This window comes from Peromyscus leucopus, chromosome 8b (assembly GCF_004664715.2).
Source record: "Peromyscus leucopus breed LL Stock chromosome 8b, UCI_PerLeu_2.1, whole genome shotgun sequence".
Lineage (NCBI taxonomy): Eukaryota > Metazoa > Chordata > Mammalia > Rodentia > Cricetidae > Peromyscus > Peromyscus leucopus.
Window position 1 is genome coordinate 100,119,215 of NC_051086.1, and position 22,710 is coordinate 100,141,924.

At 54.3% G+C, this 22,710-nt stretch overlaps 1 protein-coding gene across 9 annotated transcripts in view; it reads left to right on the forward strand.

The window, feature by feature from the left end:
* The window catches only part of Llgl2 (LLGL scribble cell polarity complex component 2), a 38,281-nt gene extending 20,217 nt beyond the window's left edge, over positions 1 to 18,064 (forward strand). For 3 of the 9 annotated variants that reach the window (XM_037200695.1, XM_037200690.1, XM_037200696.1), the window contains exons 3-26: positions 2,400 to 2,497; positions 4,311 to 4,392; positions 4,647 to 4,762; positions 5,153 to 5,311; positions 8,908 to 9,070; positions 9,159 to 9,291; positions 9,570 to 9,624; positions 10,176 to 10,330; positions 11,587 to 11,804; positions 11,879 to 11,946; positions 12,076 to 12,229; positions 12,317 to 12,421; positions 12,714 to 13,006; positions 13,100 to 13,250; positions 14,287 to 14,443; positions 15,152 to 15,268; positions 15,389 to 15,555; positions 15,975 to 16,239; positions 16,482 to 16,641; positions 16,833 to 16,861; positions 17,097 to 17,144; positions 17,345 to 17,390; positions 17,477 to 17,538; positions 17,756 to 18,064. In XM_037200695.1, the coding sequence (XP_037056590.1) occupies positions 2,400 to 2,497; positions 4,311 to 4,392; positions 4,647 to 4,762; positions 5,153 to 5,311; positions 8,908 to 9,070; positions 9,159 to 9,291; positions 9,570 to 9,624; positions 10,176 to 10,330; positions 11,587 to 11,804; positions 11,879 to 11,946; positions 12,076 to 12,229; positions 12,317 to 12,421; positions 12,714 to 13,006; positions 13,100 to 13,250; positions 14,287 to 14,443; positions 15,152 to 15,268; positions 15,389 to 15,555; positions 15,975 to 16,239; positions 16,482 to 16,641; positions 16,833 to 16,861; positions 17,097 to 17,144; positions 17,345 to 17,390; positions 17,477 to 17,538; positions 17,756 to 17,763 (3,009 nt within the window). In that variant the 3' untranslated portion in view covers positions 17,764 to 18,064. Of the gene's footprint in view, positions 1 to 2,399; positions 2,498 to 4,310; positions 4,393 to 4,646; positions 4,763 to 5,152; positions 5,312 to 8,907; positions 9,071 to 9,158; positions 9,292 to 9,569; positions 9,625 to 10,175; positions 10,331 to 11,586; positions 11,805 to 11,878; positions 11,947 to 12,075; positions 12,230 to 12,316; positions 12,422 to 12,713; positions 13,007 to 13,099; positions 13,251 to 14,286; positions 14,444 to 15,151; positions 15,269 to 15,388; positions 15,556 to 15,974; positions 16,240 to 16,481; positions 16,642 to 16,832; positions 16,862 to 17,044; positions 17,145 to 17,344; positions 17,391 to 17,476; positions 17,539 to 17,755 lie in introns of those variants that run through there. The other 6 variants (XM_028889697.2, XM_037200691.1, XR_005090312.1 and 3 more) reach the window with 5 other exon arrangements.
* The last annotated feature ends 4,646 nt before the right edge of the window (positions 18,065 to 22,710 follow it).

Consider the following 22,710-nt stretch of genomic DNA (forward strand, 5'->3'; position numbering starts at 1 on the left):
TGATTGAAATAGAGGAAACTTTAAAGTTTAGCAGCTGCCAGGCTGCCAGTGAGCAAGGTACACATTTGCTTCGTGGCTGCTGTCTGGGGCTGCTCAAGGTGTGGGGCCTCCTGCTGGGCCTCAAGCTCCCGAGGGCATTCCCCACCCCCCACAGTCCTCCAAATCCCACATTCCAAAGGCTTTGGCCTAAGCTGCCACTGCTGGTGGTCATGGGGAAAACACTAGTTTCAGGAACCTTCTCCAGGCCTCTGACTTCTCCCACCTGAGATCAGCCACGGCCCAGCCCAGCCCTGCCAGAGCTTGTCCCACTCACACAACCAACCTGTGTGAGTTCTCTGCTCTCCCTTTTCTGGGAAATGTTTGCATTCCAGACACTCGGCTATCTGCTCAAGGCTTTTCCAGGCTCCACATTTTTCACATAGCTGAGCAGGGACTGGGGCTGGCTGGGGGCCTCTGACTGGGTCCCCTCTGGGTTCCTGCATTCCTGGCTGACCATCCAGGTACAGCCCTCTACAAGGCAGACTGTGTTCCTGCCCCATCCACCCACCCAGTCAGCAGCAGGGCTCCCCCAAGGAGCCACTGGGCTGGACTGTGGGGAGGTGCAGCCCTTGAGTTTGCGATGCTCTGGGGTCTGCTGTCACCAGAGCTTATCTCTGTCCTGCTTGGAGGCCTGATAGGGCTGCTCAGGAAAGCCAGCGGCCCAGAGAGCTGGGGAGGCCGCCTCCCCACCGCAGACGCTGATTTGGCTCAGAAGCTATGAGGCGACTTGTTGCCACTACTGTGCTTGGCTCTCAGTTCGCCAGAACCAGTGCCCCTTGGGGTAGGTAGGCGCTTGAGAAGCAGAGCCCCAAGTCTCCCGAGGGACGCTTTGTCCTTGTGTCTGGTGTCTTTACACTTTTCAATCTGTAGCTCCTTCACAGACATCCAGAGCTTCAGGCAAGGACGAGATCACCAATGCGGCTCACACCGCAGAAACCCTGGGGTGAGGCAGCAGCCCCTCAGGAATGTTCTGCAGACGTTTTCTGTCCACTTGAAAGCTTTTAGCCATTGGGAGATTTCATGCAGATCAACAGCCGGAAAAGCTGTGCCTGTGCGTGAACACGGGTGGAGCGTTGGTGCAATGTGGTCCAGTCACATCTCTGTGGGTTTTGTTTTTCAAAAACGATATATAACCATGTGTAGTGGCACACCCCTTTAATCCCAGCACTAGGGAGGCAGAGGCAGGTGGCTCTCTGGCCAGCCTGGTCTACATAGTTAGTTCCGGGGCAACCACAGCTACATAAAATAGAGAGTCCCTGTCTCTCCCGACCAAAAAAAAAAAAAAAATTACATATATATGTAAATTTATATGTGTGTGTGTATACACATATATGATTATATGGTGTATGTGCTCACATGTGGGTGCATTTGTGGAGCGCAGAGGACAACTCTGTGCATGTGCGTATGTGTGTGTGTGTGTGTGTGTGTGTGTCTATTTTTGATACAGATTTCTCTCTGTCCCTGTCTGTCCTGGAATTCCCTTTGTAGACCAGGCTGGCCTCAAACTCAGAGATCCACCCACTGGGATCAAAGGCGTATGCCACCACACCCAGCTCAGAGGACAACTGTTAGTCAATTTTCTCCTTCCGCCTTTCTGTGGGTTCCAAGGATTGAATTCTGGTTTCAAGCCTTATGCAGAAAACACAGGAAAAGGCCACCAAGCCTGACCACTTAAGTTTTATCCATAGGACCCACAAGATGGAAGGAAAGAAAAGACTTCCACGGGTTGTTTTCTGACCTCTGAATATGCACCATAACCCTTGGGCAGCCACCCAGCTGCCCACACAGCCACACTAAATAAATAAACAAATGAACAAATAATAAATAAATAAATGTATGTAAAGAGCATTTAATGAAAAGGGAATGAACAAAAGCATGTGACTTGTAACAATACTCCAGAAGTTTCCTGTCTGGGAAGATGATTGAGGAAAACACTATGACAAAGCATCTTGGAGTCCAAAGCCCAGCAGGGAGACTGGGGTGTCCTCCCGCCACAGGGTGGGCCTGGAGCTGTGACATCTTCTTTACTAAGGAACTATTATTTCCATGAGTTCACCCCTCTCTACCTTCCAGCACCTCCCAAATTCTCAGGAAGGCTGGAGTGGGACCCAGAGTGCTCTTGGTAGGGGCACAAGTTCCTGGAGAGTGTCAGATGGCCTGGGTGTCATCAGAGACTGAACTTCCAGGAGTGGCCATGTGGCTAGGGAGATGGACTACAGAAATAAGTGAGTCCAGGGCTAGCTCCAGTACTATGTGTCTGGGAAGAGCTGAGCAGATGCCGCGCTCCGAGCCCCTTTCCTGCCCTTCGGATTGAGCTGTGGCTCTGCAGCCAGGCCCCACCCACATGGCTCTCATTGCAGACGGTGGAGCATGGCTTCCCACACCAGCCCAGCGCCCTCGGTTATAGTCCTTCGCTGCACATCCTGGCCATTGGCACCCGCTCTGGAGCCATCAAGCTGTATCCTTTCCAATGCCTGCTGCCACAGGGAGAGACCAAGGTGGGGTCTGGGGCATGGGGAGATCTGGAGAGGGTCTGTCTTTCCCTGCTTGGTTTTGGGCAGCTGATCCAAAAGCAGAGTGAAGCTTAGCATGGTAAGCTATGTGTCCTTTTTGGGGGGTGGGGACAAATTTTCTGTTCTCTGACTACTCAGGTTCCCCTCTTAGCTGGAGGTTTCAGGAGTTGAGCAATACTTGATTATGGGGCCCTGTGTGACTAGACCTTGCGCAGAGGTGGAGGCTTGGCCTAACTCCTTCTCTGCCTTGACAGGGTGTGGGCCCGGAGACCTGGTTTAGGGGGCTAGGCTAAAGGCAGGAGGTCCCGAAGAAGTCTGTACCCTATCACTGTGTAAGGAGGTGGCCCGTAAGTCATGGAGCATGCCTCCCCAATATGCCACTCAGGCTACGGTGGCAATGGGACCCAGGAAAGAGTGTCTCCAAGACAGGGGGGCACATCCCCTCCAGGGAAGCCTAGGCTCTACTGCTTTTCTGCTCTCAACTCCACGCCCCTGCTAAAAGCAAGTTTCACGAGACCCATTTTGTCCCTGAGAATGGAGCTGACATCCATGCACTCAGGAGTCTACTCTGACGGTAGTGAGTGGAGGTCAGCAGTACATTTTTTTTTTTTTTTTTTTTTTTTTTTTAGTTTTTCGAGACAGGGTTTCTTTGTGTAGCTTTGGAGCCTGTCCTGGATCTCACTCTGTAGACCAGGCTGGCCTCGAACTCACAGATCTGCCTGCCTCTGCCTCCAGAGTGCTGGGATTAAAGGCGTGCGCCACCACCGCCCGGCTAACATCTTTAATTGTTTACCTTTCTCCATAAAAGGCTGGAGCAGACTGGCCCTGAGCTCTGTGCCCACAGGCGAGGGCAGAATGGCCTTAGGCAGTGGGGCTTGTACTTGGGCAGCCACACACATCCCTGAAAGGGGAATGGACATTGCTTGGCGGAGACGGCCCTCCCTGACCTGTGACTAGACATTTCCTAGTTGTGCGGTATTTTGTCCACCACAGTAGGTGACGGGAATACAAGTGGCTCCAGCCTGGGACAACTCCTCCAGCTAGCCTGGGGTGAGCTGGCCCTAGACAGTGCCCCTCACCCCTGGTGTCTGACTGCGCCCTCTGCGAAGGGTCCGAGGGGAGGTGGGAGACAGGAGCCCACCTTGGGTAGCTGAGCTGGCACCTGCTCCCACAAAGTCGTTGTCCCCCCCCCCCCCCCCCCCCCCCGCCACCCTGACCCAGCACGAGTGAGTACAGGTGCCAGGTGGGCGGGGTTAGTGTATACACAGGAGGCCAGGGGCCCGGGCCCTGCTGTATGTAGTTCAGCTCTAGGCCAGCTTTCCCGCAGCTGGTTAATCATTACCAGGCAGGATCACATCCTGGTTACTAGTCACTGGTGCCAAGACTCCGGGCAAGGCTGCCGGGGTGCCTCATGTCCTTGCAGGTGCCACCAGGTGACAGGTGGTGATAGGCCTGTTGATACAGCTCAGGTTGCGGGGGGGGGGGGGGGGGGGGGGGGCTGTTGCCAGGGTAGGACTTCACCTTTCTGGGGAATTGCCCCTGACCTGTCCTGCTGGGGGGGGGGGACTGTCCCCAAGGTCAGATCGCTGACTGAGTGCCGCTGGGGCAGGTCCACGGCTGTCTCCCCACATCCTGTGCCCCCGGACATGGCCACACAGGCGCTTGCCTGGCCGCACTCCTTGCCACCCAGGCTACGGAGCACTGGGGTTGGGGGGAGGGCTGGTGTCCAGCTTTCTGAGGTTTTCCTGAGCCTTCTAGATATGGTGCCCCTGGGGTGGAGTTCATGGGGCTTCACAAGGAGAACAACGCTGTGATGCAGATCCACTTCCTGCCTGGCCAGGTGAGCACCTGCTTCGGGAAGGGACTCGGAGGGGAGGGGCCTTCTTGACCTCCTATCGTCCGGAAGGGAGGGTAGTATGGCAAGGGGGGGGGTGGGCCCTGGGTTTGCTGCTCATGGAACACCTGGGCCCCCTCCCTTTGTCCCCCTGGGGGCTGGAGGCCACCCTGAGAACCCCAGAGGGGCTCGGTCCTGGACCTCCAAGTCCACACATGTTGGCTGCGTTCAGCTGGCAAGCTTCCGTCCCTTCCCCCCAGTGTCAGCTGGTCACTCTGCTGGACGACAACAGCTTGCATCTCTGGAGCCTGAAGGTCAAGGGTGGGGTGTCAGAACTGCAGGAGGAAGAGAGCTTCACGTTACGTGGTGCCCCGGGGTAAGGGCACGGTGGCCCCCTCCTTACCTCCTTCTCCCCCAGTTCTCGGGTGGGCTCATCTCTTGAGAGTCCTGTTGAATAATTGGCAATGCCTAACTGCCAATCTCATGCTCAGGTGCCCTTTCTAGACTGTGATGGGCCGTGCCCTTCCCGTGCCCACACCCTTTTGTGCAGCAGAGTGCCGGGTCTTTTCCTTGCCCCACAGCTCATGTGCCCTGCCACCTGTCTCCCATCTTGGCAGAATGTCAACTGATCATTTGTTACAGCCGGGGATGCCCTAAAGCCCGTCCAGGCCCTCAGGGGCCTGCCTTCCCCAGACAAGGCCTTCCCAGGGTTCGGTCCCACCTGCCTCCACCTCGGACAGCTCATCACCGGCCGTCCCGGTTGCAGGGCTGCCCCCAGCGCCACGCAGATCACCGAGATCCTACCTCACTCCTCCCGAGAGCTGCTCTACCTGGGCACCGAGAGCGGCAGCGTGTTTGTGGTGCAGCTTCCGGGCTTCCGCACCCTGGACGACAGGACCATCAGCTCAGAGGCGGTGCTGCGATGGTGAGCTGCGCCGTGCCTCAAGAGGGCCCAGGTTGTCATTCCTATCGGGGAAGGCTAAGGGGCCCGGAAAAAACCCCAACCCTCTGCCCACCCACCCCCGAATTGATTCTCTGTCAACCTGTGCCTGTTAACATCATAGCAGTAAAGGGGGTGGTCTTAGTAATTTTGTCACCTCATAAAAGGTGAGAAAAGTGCCTGAGTGTAGTGGCGCACACCTTTAATCCCAGCACTCAGGAGGCAGAGGTAGGCAGATCTGAGTTCAAGGCCAGCCTGGGCTACACATAGCAAGTTCCAGGACAGCCAGGGACACACAGAAAAAACTTGTCTCAAACCAGAATAAAAAATGGGCTGAAGCAATGGCTCAGGAATTAAGAGCACTGGATGATCTTCCAGAGGACCCAGGTTCCATCTCCAGTACCCACCTGGTGACTTACAACCTTGTCTGTATGTAACTCCAGTCCCAGGGGATCTGACACCCTTTTCTGGCCTCTGGGGGCACTGTATACATGTGGTGCACAAACATACATGAAAGCCTAACACCCACACATAAAATAATAATAGGTAAGGCCCAAAATCATGGTGTGTCAGCAGCTCCTCAGTCCAGTGTCCTTCGCACAGGGGACCATGAATCTCCCAGCCCTGAGGACTGTGTAGTGAGGGAGCTGAGGTTTGGGCCACTCCGCTATGGCCGAGAAGCCTGGAAGTCTGTTAAGGACACTTCAGAGGCTTGCTGCTTGATAACAGGACCTAGCAGAGAGGGGACAGGTTCTGGAAGGGCAATTGAGTTGGACAAGAGCTTGCTGGGCCAGTCTGACAGCCGTGGAATATGCTACACTTCCAAGGCAGGTGGCCAGTGTGCCAGGACTCAGCCCTCGAGGCCCCGACCAGGCTCAGGACACAGACAGCTGGCAAACCAGGCTTTCCTGGTTTCCACGTGGGGATGAATGAAGCAGGACCCATCTGTCCAGCGGTGGCAATGCTGGCTAGGGCGGATTCCTGTGTGGGGTGGGGACCTTCTGACTCCAACTCCTGTTCTTTCCCGCTTGACAGGGCAGGGCAGGACTAGGCTAGGGCAACATGCCTGAGGTCAGAGCAAAGCAGTTTGTGAGGTGACAGGTGGGATGTCTGGTGCCTAGCCTGAGCCAAGTCTATGGGCGGGACATAGAGGACCAACTCCTGTGCAAGTGGCCCCATCAGGGCCAGCCTCGGCTCTCCCCCATGGTGAGCGGGCTGAGGCTATCAGGGAGGGCCAGAGGGCCCGAGACTCCCTCTTACGTTCTAAGTCTGTGTTCACCTTTTACTCAAGACACTTACATAAGTTTTTTTTTTTTTTTTTTGGGAGATTTGAGACAAGGGTCTCCTCACATAGCCCAGGCTGGCCCCAAACATGCTGTATATCTAAGGATGGTATCTAGATCTTCTCTCCCCACTTCCTGAGTGCTAGGATTGCAGGTGCCAGCCATGGTGCCTAGGGTTTTCAGTTGTCCACCCCTGAAATCTGGTGACATCACATTTAACAAGGTCTCCATCTGAAGAAGTGGATACAGGCTCTTTATTATCATTGTAGAGTGGGGTGTGTGTGTGTGTGTGTGTGTGTGTGTGTGTGTGTGTGTGTGTTGGTATGTACTGGAGATCAAGTCCAAGGCCTCAGGCACACTGGGAAAGTGCTCTACTGCTGAGCCGCACCCCGCCCATGGTGCTGTTTTTAATGGCATAAGACTGGAAACCATCTAATTGCCCAGCAGCTTTCATTTCTATGATGGTATTGTGTTCATTAGGAAGGTCTTAGCCAGCCTGGCAGTGGTGGCTCACGCCTTTAATCCCAGCACTCAGGAAGCAGAGCCAGGCGGATCTCTGTGAGTTCAAGGCCAGCCTGGGCTACAGAGTAAGATCCAGGACAGCCAGGACTACAGAGAACAACCCTATCTCAAACTCTACACCCGAAAAAAGGGAAAACAAAACCCGGTGTAATAGTGCATGTGTAACCACAGAGCTGCGGATGTGGGGACCAGGGGTTCCAAGGTCTCACTTTCCAGCCTGTGTAGCCGAGCCAGAAAGTCCAGGTTCAACAAGATCCTGCCTCAAAAACTGGGCGGAGAATGATTGAGGAAAACAGTCAATGTCAACTTCTGGCCTCCACATGGGCATCCTCCCCACACGTCACACACACATGAGCACGTACGCACACATGCACCATACGCACAACAGCAGCAGGAAAGGGCCATCGTGACGGCTTGGCAGTAAAGTTTAACACTGGCCACTCCAACCTGACGGCCTCTGTGCCATCCCCGGGACCCAGGTAAAAGTAGGAGAGAACTGACTTCAAAAGATTGTCTTCCAGGGCTGGAGAGATGGCTCAGCAGTTTAGAGCACTGACTGCTCTTCCAGAGGACCTGGGTTCAATTCCCAGAACCCACATAGCAGCTCACAACTGTCTGTGACTCTAGTTCCAGGGGATCCAACACTGTCACACAGACATACATGAAGTCAAAATCACCAATGCTCATAAAATAAAAATAAGTTATATATATATATATATATATATGTATGTATGTATATATATATATGTATGTATATATGTATATATATATAGTCTTCTGACCACACTTGTGCATGCCCATATTCACAAACATATATCATGCACACACTCATTATAAATAAAAAAAAAAAAAATAAGCAAGGAGCTGGAGAGATGGTTAAGAGTACTGGCTGCTCTTGCAGAGGACCCAGGTTCAGTTTCCAGCATCCACAGGGTGGCTCACAACCATCCATCATTCCAGTTCTAGGGGATCTGATACCCTCTTCTGATCTCTGTGGGTACTGAACATACATGGTCTACTCATATACATAAAATAAATACTTCTAGTAAAATAGAATTTCAAAAAGATATTTAAAATAAGCCCATTTAATTGTCCCACATCTTAAATCCCTGTAAATGTTACTTGCATTCATTAAAAATGTCTTTGAGGCCATGGTTAAGCACTTGCTCTTGCAGAGGACCAGACTTCAGTTCCCAGCACCCACATTGGGTGGCTCACAACTACCTTAACTCCAGCTCCCAAGGGATCTGCTGCCTCAGGCCTGCACTGGCCCCAGCACTCATGTGCACATCCCTACACACATGCATACACATGTATACATAATTAAAAACAATAAAAAACCATCTTTTTAGTGGGGTGGGTTGAGACGGGGTCTCTCTATGCAGCCCTGATTGTTCCAGACCTGCTAAATAGACCAGACTGGTCTCGAACTAACAGAGATCCATCTGCCTCTGCTTATTACAGACACGCACCACCACACTCAGCAGACTTTTTTATCTGTGAAGATTTGGGTCTCATGTGACCCAGACTCGCTTCAACTACTGCACACTTGGTCTTGAACACCTGATCCTTCTCCTGCTCTCTAAGTCTTGGGGTTGTAGTGTCTACTATCATACCTGCCCCCTGAGTTTGTGTGTGTGTGTTTTAGAGTACACGAATACCATGCCTTGTTCTGCATGACCCTCACGGTGATGTGGCTGGCCCCGCCATCCTCCTGGGCTAGCACGTGGGGTACCCACTGTTGCATGGGCTCATGGCACTCACCCCCTTGCCTAGGCTGCCGGAGGAGGCCCGGCACCGGCGAGTGTTCGAGATGGTGGAAGCTCTGCAGGAGCACCCTCGTGACCCCAACCAGATCCTCATTGGCTACAGCCGAGGCCTCGTTGTCATCTGGGACCTCCGGGGCAGTCGTGTGCTTCACCATTTCCTCAGCAGCCAGGTAGGGGGTGTCTGGGAGAGTGGCTCTCCCGGGCCCCTGTGCCGACTGCTGGCCTGATCCCCACCTGATCTCTTCCTCTCCTCCAAAGCAACTGGAGAATGTCAGCTGGCAGAGGGATGGCTGCCTGATAGTCACCTGCCACTCCGACGGCAGCCACTGCCAGTGGCCCGTGTCCAGTGACATCCAGAACCCAGACCCTCTGCGCAGTTCCATACCTTACGGTCAGTCCTTCTGCCTAGAGCATCTAACCCCGTCTTCTGCCTGAGAAGCACCTCTGTCTTTCCTGGGCTCGGGTAGGCTGCCCAGCTCGTAGAGGCAGAATCTGGGCCCCGGGAGGTTCAGGGCTTAGTCCAAAGGCACACAGCTGGTTTTCTGGTTCCCGCCGTGGCTGTCAGGAAAGTGCACAGAGGAAGCCTCCTTCTTACAGGTTCACTCGTGGTTAGAGTAAGGGATCCAAACTTTGTGGGGGACCCACCCAAGCTGTCCCCTTTTCTCTTAGGTCCCTTTCCTTGCAAGGCTATAACCAAAATCTTCTGGCTGACCACAAGGCAAGGGTGAGTGCCGATGTCTTCCTTGTCCTTCCCACTTTGTACAGCTGCCCTGGAAAGACCCCTGGGCTCCTGCCTGGGGAGTCAGCGCCCAGGGAGGACTTCTGGGGTCTCCATCCCGGGGAAACGCGGGTAGGGTAGGCTGTCAGATTTATCATTCCACCTCTCGGTGGGCAGTTCTTGCAAAGTCCATTCCCATCTGAAGATGCTGCCAGCCAGAGTTCCGTTTCCTCAGAAGGAGTTGTATATAGTGAGGCCTGGTCTGGGAACAGTTAGGTAGGCCACTGTAGAAGAGTAGGCATGGTTCCTAGCCCAGGTGCCCCAGCTCACCCCAAGTCCTCCTAGGCTGTTGCAATTGGGAAAAGATGGGCATCTACTCTGCCCCCTCCAGCCATCCTGGAGACTGGCTTCCCTTCAGGTTCCGGGGTCCCCCAGCCTCTGCCACAAAGGCTGGCCACTGCCCTGTATGCTCCATCAGGTCCCAGCTGCCAACCCGGCTCGTGGCTGTCGGGTGTCATACTGAGCCCCAGCCCACTTTTCCCTGTGCCTGCCTGCAGGTTGCCCTTCACCATCTTCCAGGGCGGTATGCCACGTGCCAGTTACGGGGACCGCCACTGCATCTCAGTGGTCCACAACGGGCAGCAGACAGCCTTCGACTTCACCTCCCGCGTCATTGACTTCACTGTCCTCACGGAGGCCGACCCTACAGCTGGTAGGCGAACATCAGGAGTCGGGGTTCTGGGCGGTTGAGAAAATGAGGACGGGTGCTGGGTAGACGCTCCCAAATCTGCCGCCACTCCGGGTCTCTTGGCCTTACGACCCCTTCTTAGTGTCACCAAGGCCAGTGACACCTGTGAATCCTGCTCTCTCCCTCCCTGCCATTCTCCCAGGTGGAGACCCAGTCTGGAATGCCACCTGCCAGGCTACATCTCTTACCTGTCTCAAGCTCTCTTTAAGGGATTTGGCCCAACTCTGGGCAGATCCGCATTGCTGGATTTATGCCCGTCCAACTTGGCAAGAGGGTCTTGGCTTAGTTGTGGGGAAGTCTGGGCGGGGTAGTAGGTGGCCGTGTGGGGCCACCCCTGAGTCAGCCTCATAAATAGGGGAACTGACAAGATCAACAAGGTCTGATGTAGAAACAGGGAGGAGGCCTGGGTACTGTCCAGGAGAGGAGGGCAGGCCTCCTTTGCCAGTGACCACGACTTCCCCAGCCGGGGTCCTCAGGGGTCGGAGCCCAGGCTGCTCCAGTCACTCCTGGCTTTGAGTCTTCTGATCTTCCCTCACCCAGAGAGACCGCGGGCCTGTGTCTCCTTCTCAGCCTCTCCTCCTTCCTCCCGATCTGTTGCTTAGAGCTGCTCCCTCCTCTCACCTCTCCCTTGAGAGGCATCCGCAGGTTGAAGCCTGCAGGCCACTCTATGGGGACACACACACACACACACACACACACACACACACACACACTTGGTGACTTGCCGCCTGTCCCTGCTTTGGTCCTAAACTGAGGTGCTGTGGCAGAGAAAACACTAATCATCCCTCCCTTGACAGATCAGGTCATCAGTCAAGGTCAAACGTTAGAATCGCCCCAGCCAGCACTTCTAGCCGCTCCCATGCCTGACTGAGCTCTTGTTTGTTTGGTTTTCGGGGGTGCTGGTCACTGGGACAGCCATGCAGAGAGGCCTTGATTGTGGCGCCTCTGCTTGTAGCTCTTTTTTCCCTCTGTGTAGCCCTGGCTGTCCTGGAACTCACTCTGTAGACCAGGCTGGCCTCGAACTCACAGAGATCCGCCTGCCTCTGCCTCCCGAGTGCTGGCATTAAAGGTGTGCGCCACCACCGCCTGGCCTGCTTGTAGCTCTTATTTTGCACAAGACAAGCAATATAGATTGATGGGCCGGCCTGGAGCTCTTTCTGCGGGCCAGATGGGGCTGGCTGCCTCTTCAAGCTAACCGTGACCGTTTGCCTGCCCTCCAGGCTTTGATGACCCGTACGCCCTGGTGGTGCTGGCGGAGGAGGAGCTGGTGGTGATCGACCTGCAGACAGCGGGCTGGCCGCCCGTGCAGCTGCCCTACCTGGCCTCCCTGCACTGTTCCGCCATCACCTGCTCTCACCACGTCTCTAACATCCCCCTGAAGCTCTGGGAGCGCGTCATTGCTGCGGGCAGCCGCCAGAACCCCCACTTCTCCACCATGGTAGGTCCAGCCCCGGCCCCACGCCCACTCCTGACTCGGGCCCAGGCTCTGTTGGACTTCCTGATCTCTTCCAGGAGTGGCCCATCGATGGTGGCACCAACCTGGCCCCGCCTCCACCCCAGCGGGACCTGCTGCTCACAGGGTAGGTGACTGGGATGGCTGTTTTCCCATTGCCAAGGAGGACATGGTGGGTAGGAACAAAGCCCTGGGTTGTGCATGCCAGACCCCAGGCACCCCGGCCGACATAGCCCTCACCAGGCTCTGCCCGCAGGCATGAGGATGGCACAGTGCGCTTCTGGGATGCCTCGGGTGTCTGCTTGCGGCTGCTGTACAAACTCAGCACCGTGAGAGTGTTCCTCACAGACACGGACCTCAGCGAGAACCTCAGTACCCAGGGTGAGGAGGAGTGGCCCCCGCTCCGCAAGGTGAGCCAGGAGCCTGGGAACCAGGGGCGTGGGGCACCGAGCTGGGACAGGCCCGTGACCACTCACGGGCTCTCCCTCCCTTGGCAGGTGGGCTCTTTTGATCCCTACAGTGATGATCCTCGGCTGGGCATCCAGAAGATCTTCCTCTGTAAATACAGTGGCTACCTGGCTGTGGCAGGCACGGCAGGGCAGGTAGCAGGCCGGGCAGGGTGGGGGCTGAGGGCACAGTGGTTGGGTGACTTTGCACATCAGGAACAGGAACCCCTATCTGGCAGCAACATCTGGAGCACACCTGCAGCTTTTGCCAGCAGGTGCAGGATGCTTGGTTCCCCTAGGGAGTAGCCCCCAGAGCGACTTACGCTCCCCCCCTCCAGAAATGAGGATTGGGGCTGGAGTCGGACAGAGGACTTCGGCTTAGTTTCTAAGTCCTGTGCTGTGCTGTGGTGCCTGGGCCCTGCTGAACTCTCTGCCACCCCCACCCCAGGTGCTGGTGCTGGAGCTGAACGACGAGGCGGCTGAGCACGCCGTGGAGCACGTGGAGGCTGACCTGCTGCAGGACCAGGAGGGTTACCGCTGGAAGGGGCACGAGCGCCTCGCCGCCCGCCCAGGGCCCGTGAGCTTCGAGCCAGGCTTCCAGCCCTTTGTCCTGGTACAGTGCCAGCCCCCAGCTGTGGTCACCTCCTTGGCTCTGCACTCCGAGTGGCGGCTTGTAGCCTTCGGCACCAGTCACGGCTTCGGCCTCTTTGATCACCAGCGGCGGCGGCAGGTCTTTGTCAAGTGAGCGGGGCGTTTGGGGCTGGACTGGGACCTTGTGAGGACCTTGGGGCCCTGTAGTGTTGATGGCCTGACCTGACATCCCCCTCTTTCAAGGTGCACACTGCACCCCAGTGACCAGCTGGCCTTGGAGGGCCCACTGTCTCGAGTAAAGTCCCTCAAGAAGTCTCTACGTCAATCGTTCCGTCGAATGCGCCGCAGCAGAGTATCTGGTCATAAACGGCGGCCGGGTGGCTACACTGGAGAGGTGAGGCCCAAGGCTCAGAGCAGCTATCTCCGGGACCCCAGCTCTCTCCCCGGGCTCTAAGCACAGGATCTGAATCCAGAGCAAGTAGATTCCCCACCCACTAACCCCGTGGCTACCGGCGTGCCTCAGTTTCCCCACATCCAAAGAGCCACAGCTGTGAGGCTGACCTTATAGACAAGTCCCAGGTAAATATTCATGATTCTTGTCGGAGTCAGGGTTATCGTTGCTGTGATGACACACCATGGTCAAAAGCTACTTGGGGAGGAAAGGGTTTATTTAACTTACACTTCCACATCACTGTTCTTCACTGAAAGAAGTCAGGACAGGAACTCAAGCAGGGCAGGAACCTGGGAGCAGGAGCTGATGCAGAGGTGTTGGAGGGGGCTGCTTACTGGCTTGCTCCCCATGGCTTGCTCAGCCTGCTTTCTTATAGAACCCAGGACCACCAGCCCAGGGATGGTGCCATCCACAGTGGGCTGGGCCCTCCCCCACCAATCACTAATTAAGAAAATGTCCAGGGCTGGAGAGATGGCTCAGTGGTTAAGAGCACTGGGTGCTCTTCCAGAGGACCTGAGTTCAATTCCCAGCAACCCCATGGTGGCTCACAACCACCTATAATGAGATCTGGTGCCCTCTTCTGGCCTGCAGGCATACATGCAGGCAGAACCCTGTACACATAATAAATAGATCTAAAAAAAAAATGTCCTACAGGCTTGCCTGGGACCAACCTTATGGAGGCATTTTCTCAACTGGGGTTCCCTCCTCTCAGATGACTCTAACTTGTCTCAAGTTGACATAAAATTAGCCAGCACAATTGTCTTATTTTTCTGTCCCTTTCTACCCATGAAATGCTGAGAAGTCAGGCAAGTTCTCCTCAGGGAACCTCTTACTTGGACAAAGTCCTCTTGGGCCCAAGCAGTCAGGTGGTTGACTTGGCTGTGGCCAGCCCTTCCCTGGAAGGATTAGCATTGAGCAAGTCAGTGCCTGAGGAGCAGAGGCGAGAGCCCACCCTCAGTCCCAGCCCACCTTCCTGCAGGCGCAGGCTCAGGCTGTGAGCGCCAAGGCGGAACGGACAGGCCTGCAGAACATGGAGTTGGCCCCGGTGCAGCGCAAGATCGAGGCCCGCTCTGCCGAGGACTCTTTCACTGGCTTCGTCCGGACCCTCTACTTTGCTGATACCTACGTGAGGGACAGTGAGTAGCCAGCCCGAGGTTGGGGGTGTAGACACATCGTGGTGGGAGACACCCGTAGCATGAGGGCATGGATCGGTGGACTCTGGCATGAGGAAATGGGTCGGTGGGTACTCCTGGTGTGAAAGCGTATAGGCAGTGCTGCGGGCCTGGGACCCTCGGAGGCCTAGTCTGTTGGTGCAGGCAGAAACCAGAGTCAACATCGGCTTCCTTCCCTCTCCTCCCGGACTTGACAGTCAACTGCCTGGTCTGAGAGCCTTACTCCACGGCTCTCCAGAAGCATGGCCTTAGACACATCGCCTAGCCTTTCTGGCCCTCAGCCTCCTCTCACGTAAAACTGCTGGCTTCTGCCTCCATAGCGGGTGGGGTGGCAGGGTTCCTGTTGCCACCCAGTAGGCATGTGGAAGTGTTTATCCCTAGCTGATTCCTCCCTGCTGCATGTGAGTGGCCACTGCTGTATCCCTGCAAGGGCAGAGCTGTCCTGGGCTCAGTCTCATCTGTGTGGGGAGCCCCGGGAGACTGTGGGATGCTTGCCCAGGAGGCTGGAGAGGCCCACAGCATGTCTGGTTTACAGAGAAGGGAAGCTTGAGGAAGCTTGCCAGCTTGACTCGAGTGTTTCAGTAGCAGGGCTTGGGGTGGAAGCCGAGGTTGCCAGCCCTCCTCAGCTCCCAGAGCCCCGGGTTAGGCACCCAAGCCTTTGTTTTTTGGCAGGCTCCCGCCACTGCCCTTCACTGTGGGCTGGCACCAATGGAGGTACCATCTATGCTTTTTCCCTGCGTGTGCCTCCTGCAGAGCGGAGAATGGAGGAGCCGGTTCGGGCTGAGCAGGGTGAGTGGTGAACGGAGAACACCCAGGGGGCCTGAGCTACTTGGCTTGGCGGGTGTGGTCCCGCCCAGGTCACCAAGCCCTGTCCCCAAACTGCTGCTTCCCCAACCTGCCTCCCTGTAGCCAAGGAGATCCAGCTGATGCATCGTGCGCCCGTGGTGGGTATCCTGGTGCTTGACGGACACAGTGTACCCCTTCCCGAGCCCCTGGAAGTAGCCCATGACCTGTCCAAGAGCCCGGACATGCAAGGCAGCCACCAGCTGCTTGTGGTGTCAGAGGAACAATTCAAGGTGCCGTATGGCAGGGTCCCCGGATGCCCCTAGGACATCAGTAGAGTTCAGCCCCTGAACACAAATAGTGATAGTGGACTAAGGTTCTCATTTGGAGTTGGGGTGTGTTCTTCGGGGTCACAGGAAAGAAGGGGGGCAAGAGGGGGTGGTCTTGTGTGTGTCCGCCTTAGACCTAAAGGGTCACTCTGGGACAGGACCTGAGTCTGTGGGAGGCACAGAATGCCCAAACAAGATGTCAGGGGCCTTGCATCCTCCTGGCCCAAGATCTGCGTCTGAGAGCTGAGGGGCGTTAAGACCCGGATGAGCTTGTTGTCCACCGTGAGGTGTCTGCTAAAGGTCAAGGTCCCAATGGTGGTATGGGTGCGAGGACCACAGTACGGCTATGGTGTGACTCACGTCCCGCTGCCATGTGTGCCCAGGTATTCACACTGCCCAAGGTGAGTGCCAAGATGAAGCTGAAGCTGACGGCCCTGGAGGGCTCACGGGTGCGGAGAGTGGGTGTGGCTCACTTCGGCAGCTGCAGGGCCGAGGACTACGGGGAACACCACCTGGCGGTGCTCACCAACTCGGGCGACATCCAGGTGGTCTCCATGCCCCTGCTCAAGCCCCAAGCGCGATACAGCTGCATCCGAAAGGAGGATGTCAGTGGAATTGCCTCCTGTGTCTTCACCAAATATGGCCAAGGTGTGCAGGCCTGGGCTGGGGCCTCGGTGAGCCGGTGGGGCTCTCGGTGAGCGGGTCTCAGGCACTGTCCGGGGAGAGAGGCAGGAGCAGCTCAGATGTGGGGCTCTGCCTGCCCTGAGTGAAGAGCATCCATCAAGCAGGCTCTGTCCCCATCCCCCTGGGAGGGAGGCCCTGACACAGCCGAAGCGCCCAGGAGCCCCGGGCCGGCTTTACTCAGGGCTTCTTTCTCTGCCTCTCCGCAGGTTTCTACCTGATATCACCCTCAGAGTTTGAGCGCTTTTCTCTCTCCACCAAGTGGCTGGTTGAGCCCCGGTGTTTGGTGGATTCAACCAAAACTAAGAACCACAGCCGCCCCAGTAACGGCAACAGCACGGGCCCCCAAAGGACCTCAGGCCAAGTCAGGTGAGGATGAGGGTCCAGAGGCCTCTCCACGGCCTTGCTCTTTTCTGCGACATCTGCTGACTGGCCAGCTGCCAGTGCAGACCCCTCCCCTGCTCAGACCTGGTCAAGCAGGTTGGCCTCACCCATTCCTCACGGGAGCAGGATTTTCAGAGCCTAGTGGTCCCCAGCCCTCACTGTCTGCCCCTCCACAGGAACTCAAGAAGCCAAAGCGATGGGGAAGGTAAGACATGTCGGCCTCTGGCTGCTCCGTGGGGCACACCTGGGACACAGCTGGCTGACTGGAGGAAAGGGAGTTGGGGGGGCTGAGGAGGGTGAGCGAGAGGGAAGAGTTTAGACCGGGAGCGGAAGGAACGGTTTCCTGCATCCGGTTCTCAGCACTCGCTCCCTTAACCCCTGTAAAAAGAGGGCTGGGCAGAGCGCCCAGGACAGGCCCCCCTGACCACTCTGCCTTCCAGAGAAGAAGCCTGGCCCAGTGATGGAGCACGCTCTGCTCAATGACGAGTGTGAGTCGGTGTGGGGGTCGGTGAGGCTCACATGAGAGAGGGGAAGCATGTCTTGGGGTACAGGGCAAGCTTGGAAGGCCAGAGGAAGCCAGGCGTGGGCTTTCTGTGGGCCAGGGCACAAGCCAGTCTGGCACCCCATTGGTGAAAGAGACAGTGTCTGGCCTTATCCCTGCAGGCCTCACTGGGTCTCTCCTACCCAGCAGGGGTCCTAAAGGAAATCCAGAGCACGCTGGAAGGGGACCGGGGGTAAGTCACTACAGTGCTGGGAGAATGTGGGGACGTGGAGGATGAGGCCACCATGAATGGTGATTTCCCTGTCTTTCCCACCTCAGGAGCTATGGCAATTGGCGTTCTCACCGAGTGGCTGTGGGATGCAGCCTCAGCAATGGGGAAGGTAGGGCTGTGGGCCCTCCAGGGGAGGGGAAGGTCTGCTGCCCAGGAGGGACAGGAAGAGGAGCCCTAATGGCCACCGTTCCTGGGCCCCACAGGCCTCCAGGGCCATCTTAGCCCTGGAAATCACCAAAGGCATTGGTGGCTCAGGGTGGGTGACTTTGGCACCCTGTGCTTCCCGGGATGGTCCTGACCTACTGCCTCCCCATGTCCTTCCACAGCGGAGTGAACGGGACAGCATCCAGGCTGTAAGAAGAACACACACTACTGAGGGCCTTTCCAGCCCGAGCCTGGCCAGGGTCTGCCCTGGCCGCCACTCTGTTGCTGCTCCTGGCCTCAGGAGAGGAGAGCCCCACCCCAGGCGGCCCCTCCTGGGTCCTGTCTGTCTTGTTCTTTTGTCAATGTTGCACAGTTTTTATTCTCCACCCCCACCCCCCTTTTGTAGTGGGTTGGGTTTTAAATTATAAATTTTAACTGCCTCTGAGTAAAACAGAGTTTTTAATAAACACCTTGTTATGTCTTCACTGGAACAGCCTGAGGACAAGTTTTTCAGTGGTTTAAGTCCATCTCCAGCTCAGAGATGCTCAGAGAACCTCCTCTTTAAGTATTTGAATCACCAGATGTTGCTAAAATGCCTTCCAGTGGTGGTGGTGGGGAGGGCAAACAGCATCCATCCCTCCTCCTAAGGTCCCAGTAACAGAGCCATGATCTGCCAGAGTCCACCCTGGCCTACTAATGAATTATTGGGCTTCCTTACAGAGCACAGGTGAGGGGTAACCTACAGAGGTGTGGGTGCTCCTCCCCCATAGGCCACCCCTAAAAAGCCTTGACCCAGTAAGGATGAGAGCTTCCCTGTAGCAATAGACGCCACTCTAGTGGGGACCCCAGAGTGGCCCCTCCCCCAGGCCATGTGCATTTAAGGCAGAGTTGGTTGGTGTAGAGGCAGTTGGATACCTGGGCAAGAATTTAATGCCCCACTCTGCCCTTTAAGTGGGATGTAAACTGCAGGCATGCCCAGCTGGGGTGTGCTGTGGGAATTTTGATCGCACTGTGACACTCCAAGACTGTTAAATTAAGTTGACCTTGCATCGGGGTGGAGCTGCTGGCTAGCCGACTGGAATTGGCCATAGAGAAGCCAGCAGTTTGGATAGAGAAGACACGCGGGAAGGAGAGGGCAGGGACCAGTGAAGAGACATGTCTCTTGCTGTTTCTCCAGCCAAAAAGGAAGGTCAGCCAGTTGCTTCTCTGATCTAACAGATTTTCACCTCCACCTCCACATATGACCTCCAAGTCTTTGTTGGTAAATAAAATGAGACTTAGTTTAAACCTACATATCATAGCCCTGGACCTTCCTCGGCTGCGGGACTGAAAGGCCCTCAAGGCCATGGCCTGAGTGGCCAGCAGAGCGTTGACTGTGGGGCTCTGGGGCTCCAGGCGATAATTAAAATGTCAGTAGATTCATGTACAGCCTCTAAGCTGACAGAAAAACATCAGGGATGCTTCTTTGCAAGGAGGTGCAACTGAATGCCCCAAGATGATGGTTGCTCAGCCCAGACGACAGTCACTATCATGCTTATATCTGAACATTCTCTTTGGGAGGGTCCAGGGAGAATGTCTTGTCCTGGGTGAGACTTTCAAAGACCTCAACATAAATCCAGTTACACTGAACTTAATAGAAGAGAAAGTAGGAAGTACTCTTGAATGCACTGGCACGGAGATCACTTCCTAAATACAACACCAGCAGCACAGACACTGAACACAACAATTAATAAATGGGACCTCTTGAAACTGAGAAGCTTTTGTAGGGCAAAAGACACGGTCAATAAGACAAAGCAACAGCCTACAGAATGGGAAAAGACCTTCACCAACCCCACTTCTGACAGAGGACTGATCTCCAAAGTATATAAAGAACTCAAGAAACTAGACAAAAAAATACTGAACAATCCAATTAAAAAATGGGCTAAAGAGCTAAACAGAGAATTCTCAAAAGAAGAATCACAAATGGCTGAAAGACATTTAAGGAAATGCTCAATATCCTTAGTCATCAGAGAAATGCAAATCAAAACGACTCTGAGATATCACCTTACACCTGTCAGAATGGCTATGATCAAAAACACTAATGACAGTCTATGTTGGAGAGGATGTGGAGCAAAGGGAACACTCCTCCACTGTTGGTGGGAGTGCAAACTTGTACAACCACTGTGGAAATCAGTATGGCGGTTTCTCAGAAAATTGGGAATCGATCTACCTCAAGACCCAGCCATACCATTCTTGGGCATATACCCAAGGAATGCTCAATCATACCACAAAGATACATGCTCAACTATGCTCATAGCAGCACTATTTGGAATAGCCAGAACCTGGAAACAACCTAGATGCCCGTCAACTGAAGAATGGATTAAGAAAATATGGTACATATACACAATGGAGTACTTACTCAGCAGAGAAAAACAATGACAGCATGAAATTTGCAGGCAAATGGATGGAACTAGAAAATATCATCCTGAGTGAGGTAACCCAATCCCAGAAGCACAAACATGGCATGTACTCACTCATAAGTGGATACTAGATATAAAGCAAAGGATAATCAGACTGCAACCCACAGAACCAGGGAGGCTACATAGCGGGGGGACCCTAGGATGACTGTGGCTTAGAATAAGTTTTGGTTTTAATCAATTACTGGGCAAGCCTCAGTGAAACATTTCATTATTAGGATAAGAATTTGTACTGTATCAAGCTGATAATAGAAAAATAAATAAGTAAATTAAAAAAATACAGACCAAAACCAAAACAAAACATGGGGCCTGGAGAGATGGCTCTATGGTTGAGAGCACTGGCTGCTCTTCCAGAGGCCCTGGGTTTGATTCCCAGCACCCACATGGTGGCTCAAAACCATCTATAACTCCAGTTCCAGGGGATCTGACACCCTCTTCTGGCCTCTGAGGGTACCTGTGCTCACAGGTACATACCCACACACATATACACATAATTAAAACTATGATAAATCTTTTCTTAAAAAACACAATCATAGCCAGGCAGTGGTGGCGCATGCCTTTAATCCCAGCACTCGGGAGGCAGAGCCAGGCAGATCTTTGTGAGTTCGAGGCCAGCCTGGTCTACACAGCGCGATCCAGGAAAGGAGAAACACTGTCTTGAAAAAAAACAAACAAACAAACAAACAAAAAACCGCAATCATTTACCAATATGACATGTATTACTTTTGGGTCACCAGAAGGACCTGAAAGTCCGTGAGAGCACAGAGCCTTCCATTTGTTCAAGAGTTTGTCCCAAGAGCTCACAGTTCATGTTGTAAAGAGGTCAACAAGGAACTAGAGTTCTGCTGGTCAGCGATGGCAGTTCCTCACAGCCATTCTCCAGCAGGGGTTCCAGCCAGACTGGGATGGTGTCTCAGTTTAACATAAGCTGTGTGCCTCTGAGGTCTCATCCACAGAGTGCATCTGTGTAGTACCTGCCCAAGGATTCCGTGAGTTCACAGCAAAACGTTGAAAACCGCCTAGGACATACTAAGCCCATGCCTGGGTGGGATCTGTAGGACATACTAAGCCAGCCCATGCCTGGGTGGGATCTGTAGGACATACTAAGCCCATGCCTGGGTGGGACCTGCTGGTGTTGTCCATGACTCCTTCTCCGTGTTATCTTTAGAAAATCATAGTAATCCTACATGGGTGACGGTCATCAACTGGATAAATCTCCATAAACTAACACACAGCATTGTGCACACCCTGGGATCCTGCTGCAGACCCATGCCTTGGTTGTCTGTCTGTCTGTCTGTCAATAGAATCCCGTGCTGATTGCCCTTCCATGCCTGGCTGCTTTCACGCACCATTGTTTACAAGATTACCAAGTCGTCCCTGTTACTCTCCTCTGTGGCTCTCATTGCTGCGTGAGAATCTGCTGTGTGAGCGTTCTGCTTTTTACTGGGTGCCCAGCCCTTTGAACAACGATGCTGGCAGCGGGTATTGCCTCCTACAGCTGTCTGCAGGTACACTGGTGTTGCCCATGAGCTTGTGGTCCTTTGGGACAGTTGCTTCCTCCTCGTGAGTGTAAACTGGCACAACCTCTATGGAAGAAAATTTAGAAATCTCTGAATTACAAATACACACAGCCTATGGTCCAGCAAGTCTCCTTCTGGAAGTTAATTCTGCTTGGATGAAATTATTTCCTGGTGCTGTTTGTAATGTAAGCAAAAGATGATTACTTTATGGGATGAGTGTTTTGCCTGCACATATGTTTGTGTGCTGTGTGTGTGTGTGTGCCTGCTGGCCTCAGAGGTCAAAAGAGGGCATTGGCTCTTCTGAAACTGGAGTTACAGTTTCCACCATGTGGTGCTGGAAACCTAGCCTGGGCCCACCATAAGAGTAACAAGTGCTCTTAACCACTGCTCCATCTCTCCACCTCTCTCATAAGCAAAAGGTGAGATGAGGTAGCATCAACTCAGTTTTTAAAAAAATCCAGGGGGAGGGAATAGGAGGAGACGGAGGCCTCTCCTGCAGTTGGGATGTAAAATACATGAATAAATTTCATTAATAAAAAAAATCTATGGGTAACTGGGCAGTGCTGTGCATCCCTTTGATCCCAGCACTTGGGAGGCTGAGGCAGGCCAATCTCTGAATTAGTTCGGGGTCAGCCTGGTCTACACAGTGAGTTCTAGGACAGCCAGGGCTATGTAGAGAGACCCTGTCTCAAAAAATAAAATACAAATAAAAGTTTAGAAAGCCATCCATCAAAGGGCCTCCAAGCCTCACAGCCTAGGTTAACCCCAGGACCCATCAGGTAGAAGGAAGGAATTGAGTCCAGCATGCTGCCTGTCCTCTGACCCCACACATGGACTGTGGTATGCATGCCGTGCCGTGCACTCACACACATACACACACACACACACACACACACACACACACTCACACACTAAATGAATACAATTTTAAAAGCTCTATCATCAATTGGTTAAACCATAGAACATTAATTCATCAGGAAGCTGAGCAACTGGGGAGGAAGAGGAGGAAAGTCAGCACATGGTGATGTTGCTTGTTTTCTTGTTTTGTTTGTTTGTTTTGGTTTTTAAAGACAGGGTTTCTCTGTGTAGCCTGGGCTGTCCTGGAACTCACTCTGTAGACCAGGCTGGCCTCAAACTCACAGAGATCCTCCTGCTTCTGCC